At 36.4% G+C, this 27,175-nt stretch overlaps 1 protein-coding gene across 1 annotated transcript in view; it reads right to left on the bottom strand.

Moving 5' to 3' along the window:
• LOC126978621 (uncharacterized) overlaps positions 1-26,760 on the bottom strand; it is a 33,134-nt gene extending 6,374 nt beyond the window's left edge. Inside the window, exons 1-5 of the mRNA XM_050827600.1 lie at positions 26,611-26,760; positions 24,871-25,082; positions 17,689-17,827; positions 3,134-3,221; positions 283-390 (exon numbers count right to left, since the gene is read on the bottom strand). Coding sequence (XP_050683557.1) covers positions 283-390; positions 3,134-3,221; positions 17,689-17,827; positions 24,871-24,959 — 424 coding nt within the window. The 5' untranslated portion in view covers positions 24,960-25,082; positions 26,611-26,760. The remainder of the gene's footprint in view (positions 1-282; positions 391-3,133; positions 3,222-17,688; positions 17,828-24,870; positions 25,083-26,610) is intronic.
• Between the last annotated feature and the right edge of the window lie 415 nt (positions 26,761-27,175).

Here is a 27,175-nt window from a genome sequence, read left to right as displayed (position 1 = left end):
TACTTTTTTCTTTACATTTCTATTTCTTTATAGACAGTGCCAAAAACACCCCTAACTTTTACAGTTGGAGGAGCCATGCTAATCATTCAATATAGATAAAAATTGTACGTAAATTTATAAATACTATTTAACATGACATAGTTTTGTAAAGAAAATTGTATTATCTTTGTAGTAAATTAAAAATGCTTCTAATTCTGAATTCACACTATGGCGATCTTGTTCGAGAGAGGTAACCTACTCCAGGACGTTGGCACGGTCCCCGGACTTAAGTAAAATACTTACGGTGTTGCCAGTCGGCGCGACGTTCTTCATTATCGTTGTCAGCTAAATAATGGGTGCATAGCGGCTCTGTGGGGAAACCAATCCTCGACAGAATTGATACTTCTTCCTCTGTCAAATGTTAGCCTGAATTATTCATAGGTCTATAACACTGATCATTGTTTATTCATTAATTTAGCGCCGTAGCTAGTGAAATTACTGGGCAAATGAGACTTAACATCTTGTGTCTCAAGGTGACGAGCGCAATTGTAGTGCCGCTCAGAATTTTTGGGTTTTTGAAGAATCACGAGCGGCATTGCATTGTAATGGGTAGGGCGAATCAATTACCATCAGATCGACGTCAGGTCTAGAGATAATGTAACCGAGGAATATGCATGTATGTAAGCGTCAGTGTCACAATAGGTGGAACTATTGACTATCACCATGGAGCACCCGGTTCGATCCTCGCCCGCCACGTACTAATTCGTTTTCGGTCTTCGGTACGTGGGTAACACTGAAAATGTTTAGAACTGGCCAGTTAGAAACATTAATAGGCTGCGATTAGCATTTCTTAATGAAGCTCCATCTCGTGCCACTATTTACAATTGGTTTTACGAGTTTAAGCGTGGACGTAGCAATCTCAATATTAATCCGCGTGAGGGACGTCCTTTAACAGCGACTACTGAAGATTACATCAGTGCTGTGCGATGCATGATAGAGGAAGATAAGAGAGTGACCTATCAGCAGATACGAGCAAGCCTAGGCATTGGTATGAGTCAAGTTCAAAAAAGATTACACCAGCATTTAGGCGTCAGGAAGCTTTGTACCAGATGGATTCCCCATACTTTAACCGACGACCAGATACACCTTCGCATGGACTTGTGTCGCCAAATGTTAGATAAGTTCAGAGGTGGTGACTCAAATGCTCTATTTGACATCGTCGCAGGTGATGAAAGCTGGATATATTGCTACGAACTCCAAACCAAAAGACAATCAGCTCAGTGGGTGTTTCCTTTCGAGGATCGGCCAACAAAGGTAGAGAAAGGAAAAAGTCAAGGAATAAAGACGATTGCTTCATTCTTTGGTCGGAAAGGTTATTTCGCGACAGTTGTACTAGAAAAAAAGAAGAAAGAAAGAGTTTATTCATGACGATAGTACAATAAAACATAAAACAAAATTGAGAAATATTATTTTCTATACGTCACTAAGTGGTCCCAACTCAGCATATTTACTGGTTTGAAAACCAGCGCTGGTCTTCCGTTGGGCCATTTGGTGACGTCGCCTTAAAGATAATTATTATATAATAATTATTGCGTAGACTGAGTAAACAAGTTGAGTTGTCAGTTTCTGAAGTTTCTACGTTGACAACTCTGATAAATGTCAATCTGAGTTCGAAACATCAAAGTAATAATATGTGATCACAGATCAGTTTACAATTTACATTATTTATTTATTATTGTTTGTTTTTGAGTGAAACAAAAAGAATATACATAAAAATATTAACTAATTAAAAGTAACCAACTATATATAACTAAAAACGACTAAAGTACGGTACCTACTCATAATTGCACTACTTAAATATGGGTTAATGTTATTAGACTGAGATGTAAAATAAAACTTTACCTGACATAGATAATGGAGAAGATACTCTTGGTGATTATGCTTGCACCTTGTATTATAATATTTTAAAATAGAAAATACTAAGCAATATACTTTCATAAAATACTGGTTTCATGTCTCAGTGTTTCCTGCTTTTTTTGATGATCTAAAACTGTTTGATTTTTAATTTAAAACTGTATTTCTTGCATTTCAGGCTCCTCAGTGGCGGTGGAATATTGTTCCAACACTTGGAAGCAGCATAGCTAAAACTTCCTCGAAAGGCTGCTGAACTGTGTTGTGGTATTGTAATTTGCATAACAGCCTTTCGAGTATCACAGGACTGGAAAACCAGGAGAGCTTTTTATATAAATAAGTAGGAACCTTGCAAGAGCAGGCAAGCTAAGTGAAGCTTACGCCTGTGTCTCAATTTTAGGATACAGTGTTTATTAAGGTATGGTGTCACATGGGCCCTTAATGGAATGTTAAAGCAAAAACGAGCACACGCATTTTGAACACGTTGGATAAGATTTTGGGTTTTTCCTAATAGACGGGGTCCAACTACTGTGTCCATGTAGTTGAGTTTTGAGAGTATTAGTGACTCAGCTTATTGAACACGCAGTCTGTCAGTTACATAGGGTCTTAATCGGTACAAAATTTTCAGCCTATAGAAGCAGTTCTGAACTGATTGTGCAACATGCTTCTCAAATCGCAAGTCAGTGCTAGAAGATGGAAGGACAGTTACTGTAGACTGGTATGTCCATCGCTGTTTGCCTTTTGTCTTAGAAAAAATTCGACAGCAGCGCCCTCGAAGCAGGATCCTTCATCACGACAATGCTTCAGAGCACTCCGCAAAACGGAGTGTTGAATATTTGAGTATAGCAGGTGTCGAGATAATGAGTCATCCGCCATACAATCCTGACCTGGCGTCCTGCGACTTTTATTTATTCCCAGGATCTAAGAAAAAATTCGAGGTGGTCGCCTTAAGAGCCCTGAAGATGCGGTGAAAGCATACGAAAATGCCGTAGAAGAGACCCCTAAGGAAGAATGGGCCCACTGCTTTTCTCAGTGGTTCCATCGAATGCGACGATGTGTAGAGAGGAACGGAGATTACTTCGAAAAACAATAAGAGTATTGGCAACTTTCTACATTAAGCCGTTTTTCATTTTCTAAACATTTTCAGTGTTACCTATAACATCACATACCATCAGGTGACCAGTATGTATTACTTTGTCTTCTATAAAATATAAAAAAAAATTCAACGTAAATGTTAGCTTACCTTCTAATGATAGGCACATCGTCCAAATACCGCCGTTCATTGGTACCAAGAAGGTGCCTTTGCTCTTTTTATTGTTAACATCTTCTATCTGTAATTCGAAAATCATAATATAATATAAACTAAAGACAACGAGAGGAGATAAAGAATGTAAACAAACGGTTACTGAGATATATTGTCATAAATACGGCTGATTCAGACTCAACCGACGAATCATCTTTGTCTATTACAGACGACAGCGATAAGAATAGGGAATCCATAATTTGTATATAATTTATTCAAATGAAAATGTTTTGGAGCCCTCAAATTTTGTTTATATTCTTTATCACGTGTCGTTGGCCTTACTATTGTCTTGTCTCCAAAAAATGGTAAATATTGTGATAATAAAGCGTCTCAGAATAGCGACTAAGTAATTGTGACCCAGGGGAATACGCTATTTATAACCTAGGTCCTAACAACAACATTCAAAGAAATTAACATCTTGACTGTTGCCTTTCAATATATTCTTGATAATGTAATTAATGTATGTTCATAGGCACACAAGTGAATTTTCTAGAAACTGTCATAACCATAATGTTAACACCAGGAACAGATATAAACTTATAATGCCTACTACTCGGCTAAGTCAAGTTTGTAAGTCTTTTGTGGGGCGATGTATATGCTTTTACAACAAGTTCCCAGAAAATGTTCAAAACAAAAGTATTACGTTATTCAAAAGAATTGTTAAAAAACTTTTGTGTGGTAAAGATTACTATAACATAAATGACTTTCTTAATGATACCACAGATTGGGAATGAAGCGACCACCCTCAGGCTATTAAATAATAAGTTTAATCGTACAATATTACTTTGTAAACATATTTTTTCGATGAAAAAAACCCGCTGAGTTTGATGCGCCCATTCTTCTCAAATCTGAGGCATTCGTTTTGGAATGGGTGAACTTTGTGAACTTTCAATAAGTTACGTCATATCCTATTTTGAATAAAATAATTGAATTTGACTGAATAATGGTTGAAATTTTATATTACTTAACAGTTATAGGATTAATAACATATCAATATTTTAATGATTGATAATATAAGTTAATATTATTTATCAAATACAAGTTTGGTTATTGGTAGATGTTAATGAATTTGAATATTTTATCATATTGTAGCTTTATAGATGTTAATAGGTAAAATTCAATGCACTTTTAAGATTCGGTGAACTTTAAAGATAAAGCTTATTTATAATATTTACAATTTGCTTCTTTTTCCACTCATTCACACTTATCAAAATGGTTTCATATCACCGCATTCCGTCCGACTTAAATTCCTTATAAACCTTTCCGATCCGGGAAACTGATCGCGCTGGACGCATCAGATCGGCGCCATTTTGGCGCTCACGCAGCGTTCTGTCAATTGTTACTTTAGTGTGCGTGACAAGGTATTTATATATCACTTTGTGTTAGTGTGCGTGCATTGCTAAATTGCAAAAATATAGGTTAACTGCCAACCTCAATTTTTTTCGACGTTTTCATAGCTGTCACAGTCTATTTAGACATATATATGATCTAAGACTACTGTCTTAGATTAAGGATTGGTGCTGCTCCGCTGCACTTCAATTAGTTACTCTCAAAGTGCAGTGCTACGCCCAAGTGGGCGCACTCAAGCCAGTCCCGAACGATGTGAAGCGTTGACGTGCCACATGTTCTGTTAAACTAAAATGGCGGGTTCCGTAGTAAAACTTTATAGTAATAATACTAATAGAAATAAGAAAGACACATTGGGATCACATATTATCAGTAGGTAAGTATCTTGTATTTTATTAATTTCAATGTAAAAGAACACGAAGCGTATATTACAAATATTTGAAAGATGCCATTGAGTTTCAAGATTCCATGCACACAAGCATCTAACAGTTGCCGTAATAAAAAAGCTATTTGATAAATCAAAATTGGTCCTATTCTAACCCCCTCATTCATAATAGTCTGCTAACTTAAAGCATTGCTAATTCACACTCTGTCTTCTTCTATTGACCTAAGTCAGAATGAGAAAAAACACTCCTTAGGGGCTGTTTTAAGTTAGCGGACCATTATGAATAAGGGGGTAAGTATATACATAGACATATTACATATGTCGACTGTGTTTATGTTATATTTTATATGGAAAATCTTTCTTTAACGATTATTTATTAACTTTTCTCCTTAGCATTTAATTATTAAACCTTTTTTCTTGGAACACGGATTTACTTCAGAAACAACACAAAACTAGAAGTAAAAAAATATGCAATATTCCAGCGGGGATCAAACCCGCAACCCGAACCCTATCGTGAAGCAGTAATAGTATGTTATCATTATTGTGTTTCGGTGTGAAGGGCGCCGCAGCTAGTGAAATTACTGGATAAATGAGACTATCTTATGTCGGAAGGTGAAGAGCGCAGTTGTAGTGCCCCTCAGAATTTTTGGGTTACTTTTAATTACCATCAGCTGAACGTCCTGTTAGTCTCGTCATTATTGTCATAAAAAAGGCCTGACATGCTTAGCAATAGCAATCACCATTAAGCTCGCCACAACAGAGAACTAAGCTGAACATAGAAAATGAACAGCCACTTTGTGGTATCAATTACCGGTTGTTGGCTCCCGAACCGATACGACTGAGGGACCTTCAAGAAAGAGCATACTCCCACCATAAAGGTCTTGAAGGTATTATGGATGTTCATGGGCTCTTTACCACTCCCCATCACGACAGCCTCTTGCCCATTTGCTCCCCCTAATAAAAGAATACATAGACCAGAAAAAGTACTTATTAGTGTAAGTTGTAACTCAAAATTCAAAGCGTTAAAAATTGTCAACACATAACGAGTTACACTCTCAAATTATGTGATAAACTTGTGACATTCCAGTGTCATCAAGGCGAAAACACTCCAATTAAAACGCGGTAAAAATTATACGGGAGCGGAGCCTCGTCTCTGCGGATTCATTATGTCAAACGCGCCCACGAGAAACGATGTAATGGTGCGTACAGATAGGCGAAACGTAACATGAAATATACATAAATATCACACAGTAAAAGAAATCGCAGTACACATCGCTGCAATATATCGTAAAAGTTTACACTTTGTAACTATATTATAGTTAGGACGTCTTGTGCGTGCGGATACTCCCAAGGGAGTGCCGCTTGCGCCTCTCTTACTCCAAGAAAAGGTCGCCTTCGGTGGAGGCTTAAAGGGTACTTGCCTAAAGCTAACCTCAGGTGGTGTTTAGTGGGTAGGCACTTAGGTTTTTGCGTGAGTCCCATATAAACAACGAAGACATAGGCTGCGTTGGTATGCATGAGCATTCACCACCTCCCTCCCGTCGCGGTCGTTATCTCGGGTCAGCCGTTAGTCGAGTAGCCCTTGTTTGGGCGCAAAAAAAAGTGCATTACACGCGCACGCTACGAACATTACAAGCCGCGATGAAGCGACCCGTGCCGGTGAGGCACGACCGCGGCTGAATGGCTTCGTAGTATGTTCGTAGTGAATGCGCGGTATGAGCGCGCTATGCGTCCACGCTTGCAACGAACATGCGATGAAAGGTAGAATGATACATTTACATGTTACGTTTCACCAGTCTGTACGCACCTTAAGGGGCACAAAATTTTCCACATTTCAGAATAATTACATGCCCTCGCGTGCTTTGTAGAATTTCAGTGTTTCAAGCGAAATTTTGTTATGTTAAACGTTTGTTATTTTTATTCTGTGGCAATTTGAATAGCATTATGATGATAAAAAATATGCAAGGGTCAGGGCTATGCTAATTTGTTTTTCTAGTACACCCCTCTTATAATGTAGTCGTTTCAAAATGAATCATACTCGTGCATGAGTCTGTCTATTATATTGTATAATGTATGTAAAATAAAAGGAAATATGGTTGTGAATTTGTCATTCGACAGATTAAAATATCTATATATAAATCACATAGACGGCGTTGATTTTATTCCTCAGCAACCACACTACCACTTGTTGACTTGTGAGTTGACTTGTCTTGAAGAGAAAAGCTTGAAATGGTCAAGCTTGGTCTATGTGGTTAAAGTTGGTAAAAAGTTATTCAGGTTCACATTGCCCATAGAGTTAGTTTAAACTAGCATTGCATATGCAACCAGGCATGCATATGGTCATGAGACACGCAAGGTACGAGCAGGTCGTCACTAGTAATTTAAAATATTTTTAATAAATACCGACTAAAACCCGGAGAATATGTTGAATAGATTAAAAAATATTTAGTTGCCGTATGGAGTGACAATAATATAACATATTGCAACAACATCATAAAGCTACATCAGTTTGTAAAGGGGTTTTGACTTGGGGAGAAGAACTGATAAGAAACTCCTAAAACTCCCTACCTTTTTTTCTTAATAACATTTTATGCTATATTGGTTTAATTTACAAAAGTTAATTCAATCTATTCTAATTTATGTAATATATTATTTGCTTTATGCATAGTATAGTATCTATTAGTACGTACCACCCGGTTACATTATCTCTGAACCTGACGTCAATGACGTCACATCGTCGCTTTGGTACAAAACAAGCATCACTAGGATATTATTATTAATAAATAAACAAGGATTTTTTTTCAATTTTATTGATTGATGTAAAGGTGTTGTATTGTGTTGCTGATTCTTTTTATTATAATGATAAAAAATCAACAAAAAAAAGTCTGGGCTAAGTACAATAAGTATTTATTTTTCTGGAAGTACTATTATAGTGACAAAGAACAACAGAAACTCCAGAACTATTAACAACAAAAGTCAAAACGTAACAATGAAAACTTCAAAAGCAATAAGTAATGGCACAAAAATATCACGGAATACATTACATTACATGTAAAATAATAATGTAAACGGTAATGAAACTGCAAACCGTACTGACACAACACGAAGAGCGCGAGGCAGTGAAAGGGGAACAGGAGGAGAAGTGTAAATAACAATTTTGTTTTGCCAATAAATTATTGTCATAGCTCTATCTAGCTCTAGCCTGTACCCTGTATGCGGTGTAATACCATGTCCAGTATAAAGTAAAAAATATATATATATTCAGATAGTTTAAATTATAATACTAGAACAAATCAAGAAAAGTTAAACACAACAATAAAAACTAAATAACTTAAGGAGGAGAATTAAGTAGACAATGACAAGGAAAAGATTAACAAGAATATATAAAAGAAGTGTTTTCTTTCGTAAAAATTAAAAGAATGATTACAAGAAGTAAGAGATAGAATATGACGGAAGTCACAAGGAATAACCACACAAAGGCAAGAAAGAAATAACTAGCAATGAAACTATTTCACGCTTAAGAAATATAGAAACGAAAATAATACATCAACCGATTCAACAACAAAAAGATAAAATGAAAAATTATAAAACGACATCAACCATTAATCGTTCGTAATATAAAAGCAATATTTCAGTAAAACTAACGTTAATACGGACATTAGAATGTCGCGTGCCGGGGTTGCAGCGTCAAGGCTACCGAATGATTACTTACTAGGAACGCAGCAAACCTTTGATAACATAATTTTGCCCTGACCTTGCTGTGTATCGGTAGTTCAAAAGCAATTGATGGCATTCCCAGGGCTTTCAACTTAGTGAGAATTAATTGGCATCATATATATTTATACATCTCTTTTTAACCGACTTCAAAAAGGAGGAGGTTCTTTTTATGTATGTACACCTATTACGCTGATAGTTATGATCCGATTTACGTAATTCTTCTTTAGTTCGATGCGGAATAGTTTGGCCCAGTAGTTTTGATTTTATGAAAATTTTTTTGTCTACGTGGATGATATAATTGTTTTTTGTGTACGGTTTCATTCAGGTTGATTAAAAAAAACTACGTTTAGAAAAGCCGACTTCAAAAACTCAAACGTATAAAATAACTTAATATTTTTTTTATTTAATACACATATTATGCAAACCTTTACCATTAATATCAATAAAATACTATTATTTGTTTATATTGATAGCTTTGAAGTCGGTGCCAAGCCAAATCTAATAGTAGGTACCTACACTAGCCACGCGTGACTTTGAGCAGGATAGCTTCGTCTAGAATAAAACAACCCAAGCGGGCAGACACGTGCGGCCAGACGTCCTTTTAATAATTACAGTAAGTAAGTTTTATTTTATTTAGGGCTTGGCACCGGCTTAAAACCTATCAATAGGTAGCACATAATATATATAATAATACTAGCTGAGCCAGCAAACGTTGTATTACAATATAAAGTAGTAAAAAAAAATTCAATAGTATAAATTTTTGGAGTTTGAAAAACAGACGAACGATTCTCAGACCTACTAAATATATCGTACATAAAATTTATCGTACTACAATAATCATTATATTCGATTGCCATCTTACAACTCTATTGCGTATCTGTGGATGGAAGAGAACAATATTAAAATCGCGATACAAAAATAGGTGATGATCGTAGACCGGTAAAAATTTGAAGTTGTATGTATTTTTTAATGTTAAATCATAATAAAATAAAGAAATGTCCAATAAAAAAAAATTTTTTTGAAGGGTGAACAACCCTTATCACTTAGGGGTATGAAAAATGGATAGTAGCCGATTCTCAGACCTATTGAACATGCATATAAAATTTGGTAAAAACAGTAAAGCCGTTTCGGAGGAGTAAGGTAACTAACATTGTGACACGAGAATTTTATACTTACATAAGATTTTATTAATATTAAAGGTAAAGGTTTGCATAAAATGTGTATTAAATTATTTTATACTTTTCAGCAAACTGTCTAACAGCAAGAGACTCTGTCTAGAAGTTTAAATTATCTAAGCCTTATTTATATACAATTTTTCTTAATCCTTCCTACTAATATTATAAATGCGAAAGTTTGTGAGTGTGTGTGTATGTTTGTTACGTCTTCACGCAAAAACTACTGAATGGGTTTTAATGAAACTTTACAATAACATAGCTTACACATCAGAATAACACATCGGCTACAATTTATAAAGATATAGTGCGAAGGAAACGATGGCTAGTTCTTGCGTCAACTCGTGAACGGGTGCTGATTGTTGTGCCAGATCAAGCTGTTATAGTTAATGAATCATTGTATATGTTGGATATAATTACTGATTGTGACAGTAATCACGACCATCATGTTCACGAAGCAACCCTCCAACATTCGATAATTCATATTTATACATTTAGTTATTTATTACTTTTCATGAAATAATTTATATTGGGTGCAGCACAAACTAATTACGTTATATATTTTACAGCCATTGTAAAATACTGTATTCGATTGAAAAGAGTAGCCGTTGAGTTTCTTATATGTTCTTCTCACGAGCTCAACTTTTTAAGAACATATGGTAAATTCAGTAATTTAAAAGAAATATTTGTAGTGACGATTCAGAACCGTTTAGTTTAAGCCTATTTGAATAAAGTTTATGATACTTTGACTGTTACCAATAGATAGCCACATTTTTGTGAGTGTCAATATTAAACCGTAAGACGAAAAGACTATTTCGTGGTAGTCTGATTTAAAAAGTAAGTGTGAGAAAAAACGGTCGAACACTTAAAATACTTTATATTCATCTTCTTAGTCGGACACTCTTGTCAGAGTGGTCGTGGTTGCGCTGACGAGGTACATGGTAGGGTGTTCGGTGGGTCAATATCCTTTCTGAGGGTAGATCTCCTGGCGATGTGCTTCCATTTCTGACGGTTAGAGGTTACGAGTACACTGGACTATGGTGGACTCAGTAGCCTTTGTAATGGCGTCTATCCAGCGGGCCCTGGCCCTGAACTACCAGTCTCTCCATCGAGTTCTCATTTCTAGAGACGTGACCAAAGAACTTCAGTATTCTTAGTTGCACAATTGACTTTATATTATGGCAAAACAACGTTTGCCGGGTCAGCTAGTAAATAATTAATTAGATAGGTAAATTGTTAATATTGACGAGGAAATAATAAAGCTTGCTAATATACATAAAATAAATATCACCCTATAGAGATGTACACATAATCAGAACAAATTACAATGTCGCTAGAAAGCTAACTGTAAATGAATTATTGATTACTGAAATGCAGAGTTACATGTCCCTGTACTAGTTATCGTTATTGCACTGTAGAACATATTATAAATACAGCGTGCACCTAAAATGGCGACATTGTACCATAGAAATAAAATGTACCTACCTATCATATATTCAAAATGACACTTAGGACACGCAAAAGTGTTTCACTTCGATTGTCCTCTATCGATAGGATATCGATAATTGAGGCCAAATAATATCGAGAAACTATCGGAAGTATCGATATTTTCGTATAATTGAACCCTCAATATTCAATGTAATATCGATAGCTCTACTTCCGGCTAATAATAGATCATCTATCGATAACCAAAGTATCGATAGGTCAACAACAGCAGCCCGCACGCACGACGCGACGATGACAGCTGCGCGAAAAATAGCGGGAGCGCGGTAGGTGCGGGGACAACATCTCGCTCCGCCCAGAAAATTAAGGCCTTTGGCAGATACAGAACCCTTAATAAACACAAGAGTGGAACCACTTGCCTTACATATAAAAACTTTGAAGTTAATTAAAGTTTTTCAATTTACAACCAAAAAAATATAATTTTAATCACCCTTAAATATTGGGCGCTACAATAGGCTAACAATACACGAGCCAGACAGACTGGCGCCGTAATGAGTAACGTTACGATGCGGTTTAATCTACCATAAGAAGAAGAGGAAGAAGCTATCACTTTAAAAAAAATACATAATCCACTTAACTATATGAATGTTCCATAATATCATTTCAGAACATCCTGTAAGTAATCCAGCGCTAGTGTAGGCACTGAAGCCTATTTGTCCAACGCCCGCCATAGCGGAGCGTGCCGTAACCGTTCAGTAATATATGAGTAAGGCTTAGAACATATAGGCGTATTGACGACTTTATATATAACTAGCTGACTCGGCAATCGTTGTTTTGCCTTATAAATTGTATTGATCTTTTTCTTGCTAGTTGATAAGAGATGGCGCTAGTTGTATTCATTAGTAACAATCACACTTCTTTTATATTTTGTATAATTCACACATTTATATTTTGTATAATTCACACTATAGTTTTATAAATTATAGCCTATTTGTTATTCTGGTGTGTAAGCTATATTATTGTAAAGTTTCATCAAAATATATTCAGTAGATTTTGCGTTAAAGAAGTTCAAACATACATCCAGACATACAAACTTTCACATTTATAATATTAGTAGGATTCTAGCTGACCCAGCAAACGTTGTATTGCCATATAAGGTAATAATTAATATTTATGGGGTATAAAAAATAGATGACGACCGATTCTCAGACCTACCAAATATATCGTACAAAACTTATCGTACTACAATAATCAGTAACCAGTGGGAGGATCCTTTGCACAGGATGCCGGCTAGATTATGGATACCACAACAACGCCTATTTCTGCCGTGAAGTAGTAATGTGTAAGCATTATTGTGTTTTGGTCTGAAGGGCGCCGTAGCTAGTGACATTATTGGGCAGATGAGACTTAACATCTTATGTCTCAAGGCGACGAGCGCAATTATGTTAGTGCCACTCAGAATTTTTGGGTTTTTCAAGAATCCTTAGCGGCACTGCATTGTAATGGACAGGGCGTATTAATTACCATCAGCTGAACGTCCTGCTCGTCTCGTCCCTTATTGTGACTTAAAAAAAATCATTAAATTCGATTGCCATCTTGCAACAATCAAAACAAATAGATGAAAATTTGAAGTTGTGTGTGATTTTAATGTTAAATCATAATAAAAAAAAATAAAAATTGTCAAAAAAAATATTTAGGTGTGACCCTTATCATTTAGGGGTATGAAAAATTGATGTTGGCCGATTCTCAGACCTACCCGATATACACACAAATTTTCAAACAAACTGATTTAGCCGTTTCGGAGGAGTTTGGTAACAAATACCGGGACACGAGAATTTTATAAATAAGATAGTGTCCAATTTTAGTTTGTCAATGTATCAAATAGTACGTAGCTAATGCCAAGCGTGGCTAACTGTTTACGACTTGTCATCCAAAATCGATTACTGTAACAAAGATTCGCTCACCTTTTTCTATCTTGCTAAAACTTACCCACGCCATTCACCAGTTATACAGAGATAAGAGACAAAGTTATCTGTGAATTATAACTTGCGATCAAGGATAACAACAGCCAAAATGAGAAAACTCTTAAGCGGCCGATTCTCCGACACTTCATTTACGCCTCGAGACTCTTGTTAGTAATAAATTTCCCTCGAGAATATCCGATTTCTGTTCCAAAATATGCAAATGTTATGAAATTGGAACGGCCTTCTTATAATTTTACTCGGCTTGGCTGTTTGGCACGAGAAGCATGAACTTAGTTTATTTCTGTACTTATATTAAATGTATTAACGAGCCTATTTACGGGAGCGAACGGTACGAGACTATTTCTACCCGACTGCGCGACGGAAAGGAGGTTAAATGTGCTTATCAGTCGATATGTATGTTTGTTACTTTGTGGTGGTATAGAGACGATGAAGGCCGATTATGAAAAAAATACAAATTTATATATTTATAAATCTACTAAAGATAATAATATATAAACAGCTAACTAAGATCTATATTGTGCTAGTAACCAGGCTTCAAAACGAAATGCAAGTCTCATGGAAATCTTAATTATTAGTGCCTTATTATTAAGATTTCTATGGTTAGCCTAATACTAAGGCGTTTGTCTAGCGTGGGGTTTCGCCCAGAGCCTCGTTATGGGGCAATCTAGCCTACTCACTATCAAACCAAGGATGCAAGGTGCTGGAAGCGATTCTTTTCTTCATAACCATAATATACTTAATATATAATAATTTAATAACTTACCGGAAGCACTGCAGTATTTTGGAAAATCTAATAGAATCCTCAGCGTGCTTATTTTACTAAACGTATAAGCCTCTACTTATTTCTTTTGTTGTGTTTTTTTATTCCTAGTTGCATCAATAAAAGTATAGGTATCCTCCTCATTCAACAATTTAAGTTACTAATTTCTCAAAGAGGGTGATAAGCAGTAGTGTGTCCTCGGAAGTAAACTAGTTTAATAATATGCTCCCTCCGCTCGGGATTCTACTACAGAGTTTTCCGGTTTACTCTGGATTGAAAGAAAAATTCTCGTCATTAAAATAGTTCTTTGTTCCTTGGTAAGCAATCTACCGCAGTAATTTTTCTAATTCATTTTTCAAGAAACTAAGAAAGCATTTGTATACGGTCAAGTCCGGTCAAACGTGAAAAAAAAACGTTTTAAACGAGGCATAATACGCATAATCGTTAGCCGGAAGACGTCCACTGCTGGACAAAGGCCTCCCCCAAAGATTTCCACGACCGGTCCTGCGCTGCCCTCATCCAACGTATTCCGGCGATCTTGACCAGATCGTTGGTCCATCTTGTGGGGGGCCTACCAACACTGCGTCTTCCGTTACGTGGTTGGCATTGGAGGACTTTACTGCCAACGGCGATCTGTCCGTCGAAATATGTGCCCTGCCCACTGCCACTTCAGTTTCGCAATCATTTGGACTATGTTGGTAACTTTGGTTCTCCTACGGATCTCCTCATTTATGCTCGCAGGGAAACTCAGAGCATAGCCCTCTCCATTGTCCTCTGAACGACCAGGAGCTTTCTCAGAAGACCCATAGTTAGAGACCACGTCTGCGTACCGTATGTCATTATTGGCAACACACATTGGTTGAAAACCTTCGTCTTCAGACGCTGTGGTATTTAGGACGAGAAGATTTTACGGAGTTTCCCGAACTCTGACCATTCTATTTATCCCGTGGTGTACTTATTTATGTTAGGCTCAACTAGTTCAGCCTAGGCTAAACGGGTTTTTCCAATGGCCGTTAGGAGAAACTAGTTTAAACTAGTCTGTACCCGTTTATCCTATCGCCTCAAGGATAATCTAATTTGGCCTAAAACACTAAAAAGTATAAAATGACATAATAAAGATTTAATTTAATACACCTCTTATGCAAACCTTTAATATTAATAAAATACTATTATTTGTAAGTACATACTATTGATAGATCGGTGCCTGTACGTGGCGAGTGTAGGTATACCTCTATTACATTCAGCTCAGCATGAATGAAAAGTATTGGGCCAAACTATGTAAAATCTTTATAGGACCAAATAGCAACTATACCGCATCAAACTAAAGAAGAATTACGAAAATCGGTTGATAAATCTCAGCGTAATCGTTGTACATACATAAAAAATACCAATCGAATTGATTTCTTCTTCGAATTTTGAATTGACCTCCTTCTTTTTAAAGCTGGTTGTCAACTAGTTTGTCCTTAAATCGAGCTTGGCGTTAACATATATACTTAATTTACGATCTAAAAAGTACACGTAAAATGCTTTAGAAAAGCACCAAGTGTTAATGGCATATTGATTGTTCATCAATAAACGCCTACTACATTAGGTAAATCAATCGAAACAACCTGCAACGCCTATCGTATTCATTTGTGTGTTTGCACGATGTAAAGTCCTTTTTAACCGGCTTCAAAAAAGAAAGACTTTTTTTATGTTTGTTACCTCAGAACTTTCTGCTGGGTGAGCCGATTCTGATAATTCTTTTTTTATTTGAAAGCTGGTGCTTTTCGTGTGGTCCCATTTGGTAAAGATCTGACAATGAATCCATGAGAAAACCATAAAAGTCTTAAGACTCTAATTCTAGTTACGATAATTGTTATTTTTGGAGACGGTGTCAGAGACGAAAATGAATCCAACATAAACTCTGAATCAATTACTTGATTATAAATAGTAAGTATCATTTAGATCGCAGTAAGATGTCCAAGAAGATGGGCAAAATTATCTTTTTGAAAACCAATTTCTTACACAAATTTAATTTGAAAACAAAATTTATGAACGATGTGGGACTAGACCGCGTTCAGTTCGCGAACGCTTTTCCACTGAGCCAACCATTCGAGTGACGTCACGTTCATAAATTTTATTTGTGCAATTAATCCCAGAACTTTGGGTTATCACTTTAAAAAAAATAAGCCAATTTAATCTCTGGCAGAGCTTCAGGGTGACCTTCGTGTCTGATCTCACATTATCACTTATATAATTTAAAAGGAATGAAGCAGTACAAATCCTTTGCCTCCAAAATCGGGGAGGCGATGGTTGGCCCATGCGTTTCGTAGCGTTACTTGTAGTGGCAAGTCCAGCTTACCTGCTTCATGTTTTTAAATTATTATATTTATACAATATATAAAAATTAATTGGTGTTCGTTAGTCTCGCTAAAACTCCAGAACGACTGGACCGATGTGGCTAATTTTGGTCTTGAATTATTTGTGGAAGTCCAGAGAAGGTTTAAAAGATTGAATAAATATGAAAATACTTAGAATTAAATAAAAACAACAATTTTGATTTTCCTTTGATGTCCTCCGTCGTTCAGAAATCAAATAAAAATAATAGTTTAAAATGAAAAACTAATTACAATTTTTAAATCTATAAAAAACAAAATAAACTTTATTTATTTTATTTATCGTAATTATTAATATACTTATTGTAACTATAGTAGGTAGATATTAACTACAGTTGTTAACTATCTATCAGATTATTTTTATGTATATTTATAAGTCTTAAGTTTTGTCAAAAAAAAATCTGAACCTAACCGCACCACAAAACAAAACAAAAAATATAGTTTCTCAGAAAGCTTTAAATTGATAAACAGGCTGTATGATAACTGTGTGTGTCTGTCAATATCAAATTGAAACCTTATAAATATCCAGTATTTCAGTAAAACTCTGTTTTGTACGTAAGCAACATCAAATTGTAATTAATCGAAAATAATAATAAAATTTCATTCATTTCAGCATTTTTTTTATCTGTTTTAATATAAAAAGGATTCCTTTTGGTTTTTTTTTATTAAGTTTATTTAATACAAAGTTTAGGTCTTTTATTTATCGATTGAGGCAGTACGAGGTCTGCCGGGTCAGCTAGTCGCTAATAAAATGCTCGCAAAATACTTTGACTTATTTGCAGTGTGTGTTGATTGATTCATCTATAACTGTACTCAATAACTCTTGATTTTACGTATTAATTTACATGAACGTTTTTTCATTTACTCGTGTAAGACATTGACTATTTGACGTTTGAGTATTTTTGTTACATCACTTTACATAAATTGTAATTGAATTGATTTGCAAAACTATGTTAATGTTAATTTAAAAGACTCTGAACCTTTTCAAAGTGGTGGTAAATGTAAAAAGAAAAGAAAACTTAACATTCTAAAGTGTCATTCCCTTGACCTACATGAATGAAGTGATTCTGATTGGATTTCATTTATCATCTGGCGCTCAAATCCTCGTTTCATATGAGTATATTTGCAATTTACCTAACAACAATAGGAAACGTTCATTAAAATACTCAGTTTGTTAAAATATTTGATGGGGGAGCTAATAGGTAAGTAGCTTCTGTAATCGGGAATGAAAAGCCAACGCATGAGTAATCCTGCAATACCAAAAGCCAAGAGTTGTGTTGGTGACTTTTGAATGGAACTAATACTTACATGAACCACTTTCTCATCGAGCAGCCACTGGAGAGCCGTGTTGGAAGCGTTGGCAAGTGTTGTCAGCGCTGACTTCTCCCAGGTGACGTGTTCCCAGTGCTCTGTCATGAGCGCTGCGCATAGCATGGCCGTCGAACAACTACAACAATGAAGAATATCATTGAATTTTAATTTCTACCTTATAATATGCTCTATAAATATTAATCATGAAATGATAGCTTTTCATCCAGTGGAAAAAAAACGTATACGCACCACGTGAGATAAGTAGGACATTACCACCCGTGATTGTCAATATTCCGCGGGTGAGAATGACCTATTTTTCTCATTAGGTGCGTAATATACTATTTTGTATGGCGTATTTATGTAAGGGCGCTGATGTGGGACGCGACTTGCGTAGACACTCTGGCTCCTTCTCATGTCCAAGTTACGTCAGTTAGTGCTGGGGCTGCTGCTTCAACTGCCGTAGACAGCAAGCGTCGCAAATATATCGGTTTTTAGTAGATCATACATCTTTGTGCCGTTTGCTGTCGAGATACATGGCCCGTGGGGTCCAGATGCGTGGAGAATGTACAAAGTACTATCTACGCGCCTCAATAGGGCTCGCAGAAACCAAAGCCTAGCTATCCAATACTAGAACACAGGCAACGCTGCCAGTGTTCTTTGTACTCTTCCCCATAATGATAGATTTAATTTAATGTAATCATAGTATTGTAAATATAGTTATATTATTTGTTTTATTTGTTTGATCGTTTAGGTTCCGAAATAATTAGTTGTTTAGGCTCTGCGAAGCGGGATCGTCGACTGATGTGACCCTACCATGTGTGATGTGTCACTACACCACAGTCACTACTAATTATGTTGAGAATGGCCGTCCGAGCAGCGTGCGGGCACACCGAAATATTTAAATAAAGCGAAAATGGAAGCTAACTTTTGTTTAAAGAAACCTCCCTCCCATAGATGAATAAAGTATATGACTGTCATCATTATCAAAACCATTTCAGCCGGCAGACGGTCCACTGTTGGACAAAGGCCTCCCCCAAAGATCGCCTGACGATCGGTCCTGCGCTGCCCTCATACAACGTATTCCGGCGATCTTGACTAGATAGTCGGTCCATCTGTGGGGCCCTAACAACACTACGTCTTCCGGTACGTGGTCGCCATACGAGGACTTTACTGCCCCAACGGCCATCTGACCGTCGAACTATGTGCCCTGTCCACTGCCACTTCAGTTTCTCCTCATTTCTGATTCGATCTCGCATTTGTATTAATACATTGCTGTATTGATATGACATTAACAAGGACTAGGAGATAATTAATAAGAAGCACCAAAAAGTATGCTGGATAGCCATAGTATCCAATATGGATGCCATTGACACATAATTTGTGCGATAGGTATAGTGCAAAAGACGTGCTAATTGCCGAAAAGAAAAGCAACAGTGCGGTTTTATTAAACCGCAATGCACAAGTGAAACTTTTTTTTACAAAAAAAATAATTTACAAATTGCCTTTTGTCTCATACCACTGTCGGTGAAACTGGACATTAGAAAATAATTCTATAGCTGCGACCTTGATCGACAATATGTAAATGTTTCCATTATACAAACATTAGGGTGCTCTGTTACAGCTAGTCCCAAGTATCAAGGCTGTTTGATTGTTCGGTACTCCCTATTGTTAATATTTTACATTACAGAGCAAAACACAAATTTTGCTAGTTGAAATGTGTCAGCGCTGTATTGTAGTCTTTGTTTGCCGTGGAAATGCGTAGGATGGATTAAAGACTGAAAGTTATACTTTGAAAAATAATCTAGGCATATTCATCTACATATCTATAAAGGTAAGTCTATATGCTTAACATAATATTAATGATAATCTATATATGCATACGTAAAGCGAAAATTTTGTAACCTTTTTTAAAAACAATGCATGAATGAATGATCGTTAAATTTAAACACAGTTAAAAGTTTATATGGAGAAGAAGCGCATAAAGCTATTTCTCTTGTATAAAATGCCCAAATATATATATATATATTAAATTAATTAAAATAAATATTATACACTACTTCTTGAATGACACACGCTTACATTATAGAGGTTTAGTCTTTGATATTTTTATGACAATAAGGAACGGACGAGCGGGACGTTAAGGTGATGGTAATTGATACGCCCTTCCCATTAAGATGGAGAGCCGCTCAGGACACTTGAAAAACTCAAAATTTCTGAGTGGCACTACAATAGCGCTCGTCACCTCTAAAAATAAGATGTTAAGTCTCATTTGCCCAGTTATTTATAATATATAAGTCATAGTACCACGAGAATCCAACTAGAAAAGAAAGATGAACCATTCAGAGTAGAAAAGGAGTCCCTCAATCTCCAAAAGTTATTCTCAGCGGTTCTCGAAACAATTTCTAGGCCCTGCCTAGGAAAACCGCGGAATCAATGTCGACGGAGCCTCCCTAACACACCGAAATTTCGGAAAACATACAACAAATGATACATCAACTAGTGGATGAAAGTGAGAAGATATCTTAAAAGTTGAACCCATAGAAAACGAAGGTGTCCGTCAGGTCTACTAGTATGAACTAAATAGAATTAAACTTAAGTGGAGTATTAATTCCTTGGTCATGTCACGCTTTGCACTGATATGCGGACTGCGGTCAAAGGTACGTTTTAGTTACTCATGTGCTGCGGTGCAGACGTCTTTTACATAACATAGTCTGAGAGCCAGTATACATTTACCTACGGGTCAAACAAATACATTTTATTTATTTTTTACATTTTGCCTGCAAATTTGATATTTCAATGAATTGTCAATATAAATGGAAGACAATACGATTTAATAAGATATTCAGATGAAATACTACTAATTATTTTTTTGGAGATAAACTCTACAAGCTACCTACCTATCTTAATATGATTATACATATTATTACTGTAAAATAAATTAGACTTCGGCTGAACTCAATATTGGATTTTTACTATGATATGCCAGTGGCATCTAACACCCATTGCTAAACAGAAAAAATTACCTTTAGGGTCATGTTTGCCGCTAATGAATAAAAAATGGTGCTGTGCATTAGAAAAAAAAGGGTGTGCCTGTAATCTTTACGCGCGATTGAAGTAAAACTTAATTATAAGTAACTTTAGGAATAATTAACAGATACATATATATATATATATATATATACTTTTTTTGCTTATCTGAAAGCTCATAGACAAAATATGTTGTTTTTTAGTTTGCTCTTGTTTGTCTCACCTATTCTAGGACAGTATATAACAAATATTCTTAAAAAGTTTTAAGACAAGAAGATTTAATTTATACAATATAAATATATACTCACATTGATTAAAGCCGTGTTATTAACAAATTATTGAATAAAAATAATTAAATTATTAATATCACACATATCAATATAACGTTGTTATTGAATATTAACGAATATGGACGAAGAAAAATTAACGAATGTCGCGAACGTCAGACTGAGGACTTTTATTAATTATTTATTACAAAGTAGTCATAAATGAACAAATACGGAAGTACTAACGTTACTTCCGTCAGAAAAATATTCTGAGTTACCCCCAAGTCACGCCTAAAGAAGTTTAGTCAATAATTCGAAAAAATTGCATATATTTACATTTGTGTAAAATAAACTTCGTATTCAGAGATATATAAGCATATCTATAAAAAGGACGGAAGTAAAAGAAAAATATAATTATAACATAACTATTTTGAATGAGAACTTATACGATATTTTTATTTTAGAAAATGAATTAGGGTTCTAGGTTACGAATTTATGAACTAAGTCCGATTCAGATTGCCAATCACACGATTTACTTATGTTAATTAAACGTCGCTAGCTCTGCGGCTATATAACTAAACTTCTACGTGGCTCTGCGAAACTCTTGCCAAATACAGTTAACGTCTCAGCTGCAAATGGTATCACGTGGTTGATGATAAGTTTCAATCGATTTCAACACGCTTACATACGAACAATGAAGTTCAATGAACTTGGCGCACTTGAATCACTTGAACTTTTATCACTGAAAACATTATGATTTTGATAAACAGATAATGACAAAGCTTTTAATTTAACTTTTAAAACATTTACGCCTAAAATTTTTCGTATATCGTATTACAATCGGCCACGGAGTAGAGGTGAAGTTTGCTCTTAAGTTAGTTTGGTCGAGTAATCTACGGCGCCAGATTTAAGCTCCGATTCCCATATTCCGTACTTTTATCTTATGTAAAGCATAATATATATATAAATCAATTTTTTTTTGATCATTAAGTTGATATAAAAAAAGTTTCAATTGCATCATGTTTTCATAAAAATACACAAATTATTTTTTATCATTAGTCACAAACTCACAAATATACTTGATGCTAGATTATCACCTAAGCCCAATAATACATTATTGTTAATGTACCTCCGACTGATTTTTATGGTTCCGTACCCAAAGGTCAGTGAGCTTTTTTCCTTTAAAAGTTTCTTTTACACCGGCTTAAGCTCTATCAATAGCTAGCACAAAGAAATAATAGTAGATATTTAATTAATATTAAAGGTTTGCATATAAGGTGTATTAAATTAAATCCTTATAAACTTAGTTTATACTTTTTCGTATATGAAGTCTTTTGTAAACGTAGTTTTTATTTTTATTAAAACCGCTGACAAACAGACGGACAGCCGGGTGTCAGTAATAGGTTTACAATGGGCTAGGCCAAAGACATTTAAAGAGATTAGACCGACAATACCAACGATTACTATTGAGTCAGTGTCAACCAATTTGTGCGGGGGATATTATCATGGCGTCCATAACGCGTTCAAAATTAACCAAACACATTGCTTTTCGCCAAAATCGGTACCTAGGACGCCTCAATGTGTCCCTACACTTAATATAATACTAGCGATTCCCGCCCGCTTCGCTGGGCGTATTTTAAACTGAAATAAATTAAACAAAAAGTAGCTAAAAACCATCTAGGATAAATTTCGCATCAAATGGTGGTAGTTTCATGTCGATACGATCATACGATAGTTTAGGCGTGATTGAGCCTCAAACAAAGAGCATTTTCATTATATATATTATATAGATAGAAGACTACTAAGTTCTTTGATAATTGTTGGCAGTTGTGTACATGCCCAGAACCACCAACTCTCATTGGTAGCATATACACAATAACGTACAGGTATCGCGTGAGTTGAATGCAGAGTTTAGGAATGCCATAGATATGTGACTTAATTATAATAATTGATGACCATAATCTTGGAATGTCGATAAATTTAAACAATGCTTCAAGTTTACCATTTCACACTAGGTTGCCCTGTGCTGCCCCGGGGCGTAAAAATTATAGGGTAGTCCCAGGTCCAAGGGTGTCGTAAGAGGCGACTACGGGCTTTTTGAAAGTGGGAGAGTCACGCTGCTGTCTTATGACGTCAGCACAATCGGGCCAGACTCGTCCGGGTTACTTACCACACTCGCAACATAGCGGCCTAGTGCCGCTATGTTTCGCAAAGGTTAGTGTCGAGGACCAAAGGCCATTCCCCCCCCCCCCCCCCCCCCCACCAAAATATGAGAGCGGTATCTAAAGAGAAATTACCCAGGAGGGTACCCGCTCTTGTAGAGACGGAGTATCCCTCCCCGAGCATTCGCGCTCGGGCTGCCCCTCGTATTCTGGGGAGGGCACAGTACCGCGTATGTCACAGGACAAACAGGGCAGGACACCACGGCACCCCGCTCCACGCTTAATGTGGACTTTTGTAACATCCGGGGAATTCACTCCAACTTAAACGCCGTCCACCATCACCTTGAGACGGCGCAGCCGGCCTTGTGTTTCCTTACGGAGACGCAGATATCTCGACCTAGCGATACGTCATATTTAACGTACCCCGGGTACAAAATTGAGCATAATTTCATGCCTCATGCCGGAGTATGTGTGTACGTTAGGGAGGATATCTGCTTTCGCCGTCTCGGCAATTTTGAGGGTAGGGGCCTGTCTACTATCTGGCTCCGCGTAGATTTAGAGGGCCGCGTCCGCATCTATGCGTGTGTCTACAGGTCCCACAGTGGTAACGCAGAAACGGATCACCTCATGGGCTGCGTTCAAGCGGCATTTGATGACGTGCTTGCTCAGATCCCCTCCGCTGAAATCGTAGTCTTGGGTGATTTCAACGGGCACAATGCCGAATGGCTTGGATCACGTACCACAGACTACGCAGGGCGATCTGTGCATAATTTTGCATTGGCGTATGATCTGTCCCAATTGGTTGAGTCGCCGACGCGGCTCCCGGATGTGGATAGCAACATGCCATCCTTATTAGATCTTCTGCTGACTACACATCCCGATGGTTACCAGGTCTCTGTCGACGCCCCTCTCGGAACGTCCGACCATTGCCTGGTCAGGAGTGTAGTGCCTATCCGACGCCAACGTCGCAGACCACCAGCGAACCGCCGCGTTTGGCACTACAAGTCTGCAGATTGGGATAGGATGCGTTCCTTTTTTGCATCCTACCCTTGGGGCAGGGTTTGTTTCCCTTCGGATGATCCTAGTGCCAAGCGCCGTAGCAGTAGCCGATGTGATACTGCAGGGCATGGATATTTTTATACCAAGCTCTGTAGTATCGATCGGTGGCAGATCACAGCCCTGGTTCGATGCGTCAGTTAAAGCAGAAGCCTTTAACTGACGCATCGTATCATCATAGCGAAGGCCTTTGATCGTGTATGGCACAAGGCGCTCCTCGCAAAACTTCCATCATTTGGGCTTCCCGACGAGAGCTTATGCAATTGGACCTCCAGCTTCCTCACTGGGCGCAGCATACAGGTCGTTGTCGACGGTTATTGCCGTGAGCTGTGAAGCCCGTGTTCCGGGACGATACGACATGGGTACCTTCAAGAAAAGCGCGTACACCTTCCTTAAAGGCCGGCAACGCTCTTGTGATTCCTCCTGATTCGTGATAAGGAGTGCTCCTTAACACGGTAAGCGACGACTACGGCACAGCACTACACTACAGGCGCGCGAGGTGAGGCGTGCGGACAGCGGGGGGAGATAGTCACGCTCTTTACCTCACGCCTCGACTGCATTCAACTCGCGCGTAACTTTGGATACATTTTAATATTTATATTTATTAAGTAATCTAAGTCAATTGCACCCTAAATAGGACACTTTACCGCTTTATAATAATGTGGTACCTGGTGAGAAGTAACGTCGCCAGAAGATAGAAGACGGATGGGTGCACTGCGCCGCACTCCCCCTGCGGCGTCTCAGTCTGCGCTTCCATGTTTGCTCCCAGTTTGTGGTAAGCGATGTAGGCGCGGGCGGGACTCCCGTGGGAAGCAATTTTCGAAGCCTTATATCGATCTTGCCAGCAATGAATCTGTTCATGTGGTCTTAGACCAAGAACCTGAAACAAGAAGTTGTATTAGTAACTGTTTATTATTGTAACTAGATGGGCCCCGCGGCGTTTTCCCCGCGTAACCCTAATTTAAGATACAAATTCCTATATTACGAGCACAAATAAAACTCTTATTTTTTAAATAGATTTAGATTAACTGTGTAAGGAGAAAATCAGTCACACAAAATTATCGATTACTAATTTAATCAAATATTTTTTAAATATTTGGATGATGTTAGAGCCACTAACGATATGGGTACCTTCAAAAAAAGCGTATATATTTTCAAACGGGCCGGCAACGCTTCTGTGATACCATTGGTGTTGCAAGAGAATGTAGGCAGAGGTGAACTTAACATCGGGTGACCCTTGCCTACGTTCGTTTGTCGTCCTGACACCTATTCCATAAAAAAAAAACTAATGACGATAGATAGTAAAGGCCACTTTTTTTGAAAGATTTACTAAGGATTAATATATTGATATCTATAACTTAAGTATCTACCAGTAAAAAACAATTATGCCACGCGGATAAAGCAGTTCGGTAATGAGTAGATAAATATATACAGAGATATTACTTACGAGTAGAAAAAAATTAATTAACTTCAACTTTTATCATAAATTTCGATTAATTCAACAGTATTTTTTTAAGATTCGTTTTATTTTTTCCCCGAATTACTAGAAGACTTTATTGAAATGATTTTTATGCGTAATATTGTTTCTATTAATACTATATTCTAAATTTTACTCCCAATAATAATATGAATAAATATGATAATTTTGAATTCGACTTTATTGCGCCCGCTCAGGTCTGAGGCTTTCTGACGATAAGTTAGGTTTCGCCTTTCAGTTCAAGCTACTTATATTACCTGTATAGCCGAGTGGTTAGCGATCCTACCTACTAAGCTAGAGGTTCTAATCCCGGTAGATGCAAGCATTTATATGATGAATATGGATGTTTGTTTCCGAGTCATGGATGTTTAAATGTTTATATGAAATTTATGTATGTTTATATGAATTTATGTATGTTTAAGTAAGTATATTGTATTAAATATATCATTGTCTTGTAACCCATAACACAGGCTATATATGCTTAACTTGGGGTAAGATAATTTGTGTAAAAAGTGTGTCAATATTATTATATTAATAATTGTAATAAGAAGTATGAGTAAAGAAATTGTGTACAAAAATATTTCAAACACAAAAAAATATAAGTGTTATTTATGGAATGTATGATTACATAACCAGAGTAATAGTTATATGAATCTGATATTAAAAATAGAATTTTATAAAATAGACTTTTATAAAAATATTATCGTTTATCATAATATAATAAATCTGGACACATTAAACCAATGTAGTCAATCTCATTAATAACTAAATTTAAATAAACGACACAATATTATTTGCTTGCTTTTGAATGGATGTTTTCAAAACATTAATTTATATGTATTCAAATTAATTTGATCGAACTCATAGCCCTTTGTCTGATAATTACTATACGCTACTATTTAGATTATAACTATTAACGTATCAAACTTACTGTTAACAGCAAATTGCTCCTTATCGTCTCAGCATAATATAGATTTCCGGAACATTTTCGTATGTAAGTACTGTAAATATTCGTTCAAGTTTACGTGTAATTCAAGGGTTCTTCACTCACAGCGCCAGACAAAGGAATCAACCTATTCCGACGGGAAATACAAACAGACTGAGCTTGGAAAAACGAGAAAATAAACCGATACGTGGGGCGGGCGACGGAGTAGTGATGTACCACAAGCAGTTTAATTAATAAACAAACGTGTCAAATTTGAATTAGAGGTTACGTAAGTATACATCCCTACTCTGTGGTAGTTTTTTTCATTAATTTTCTCCTTCTAGCAATATTTCGTTTTGCTTTGTGATCTTGATTATATAGTATAACATTTACAATTGTCTTATTTATTGGAGGATTTTATAGGTAGCTATTAAATAAATGTATTTTTATACATATTGATATTATTGTTATGAAAATATCTTTATTACGATGAAATTATATAAAACTGAGATACAAATAAAGATAAAGTAAAACTTTCATTATCTTTTCTTGAAACTGAAGAACAATTAAG

The sequence above is a fragment of the Leptidea sinapis genome, chromosome Z (assembly GCF_905404315.1).
Source record: "Leptidea sinapis chromosome Z, ilLepSina1.1, whole genome shotgun sequence".
Taxonomy (NCBI): domain Eukaryota; kingdom Metazoa; phylum Arthropoda; class Insecta; order Lepidoptera; family Pieridae; genus Leptidea; species Leptidea sinapis.
The sequence above is the reverse complement of the archived record's forward strand: the minus strand, read 5'-3'. Positions and strand labels throughout refer to the sequence as shown.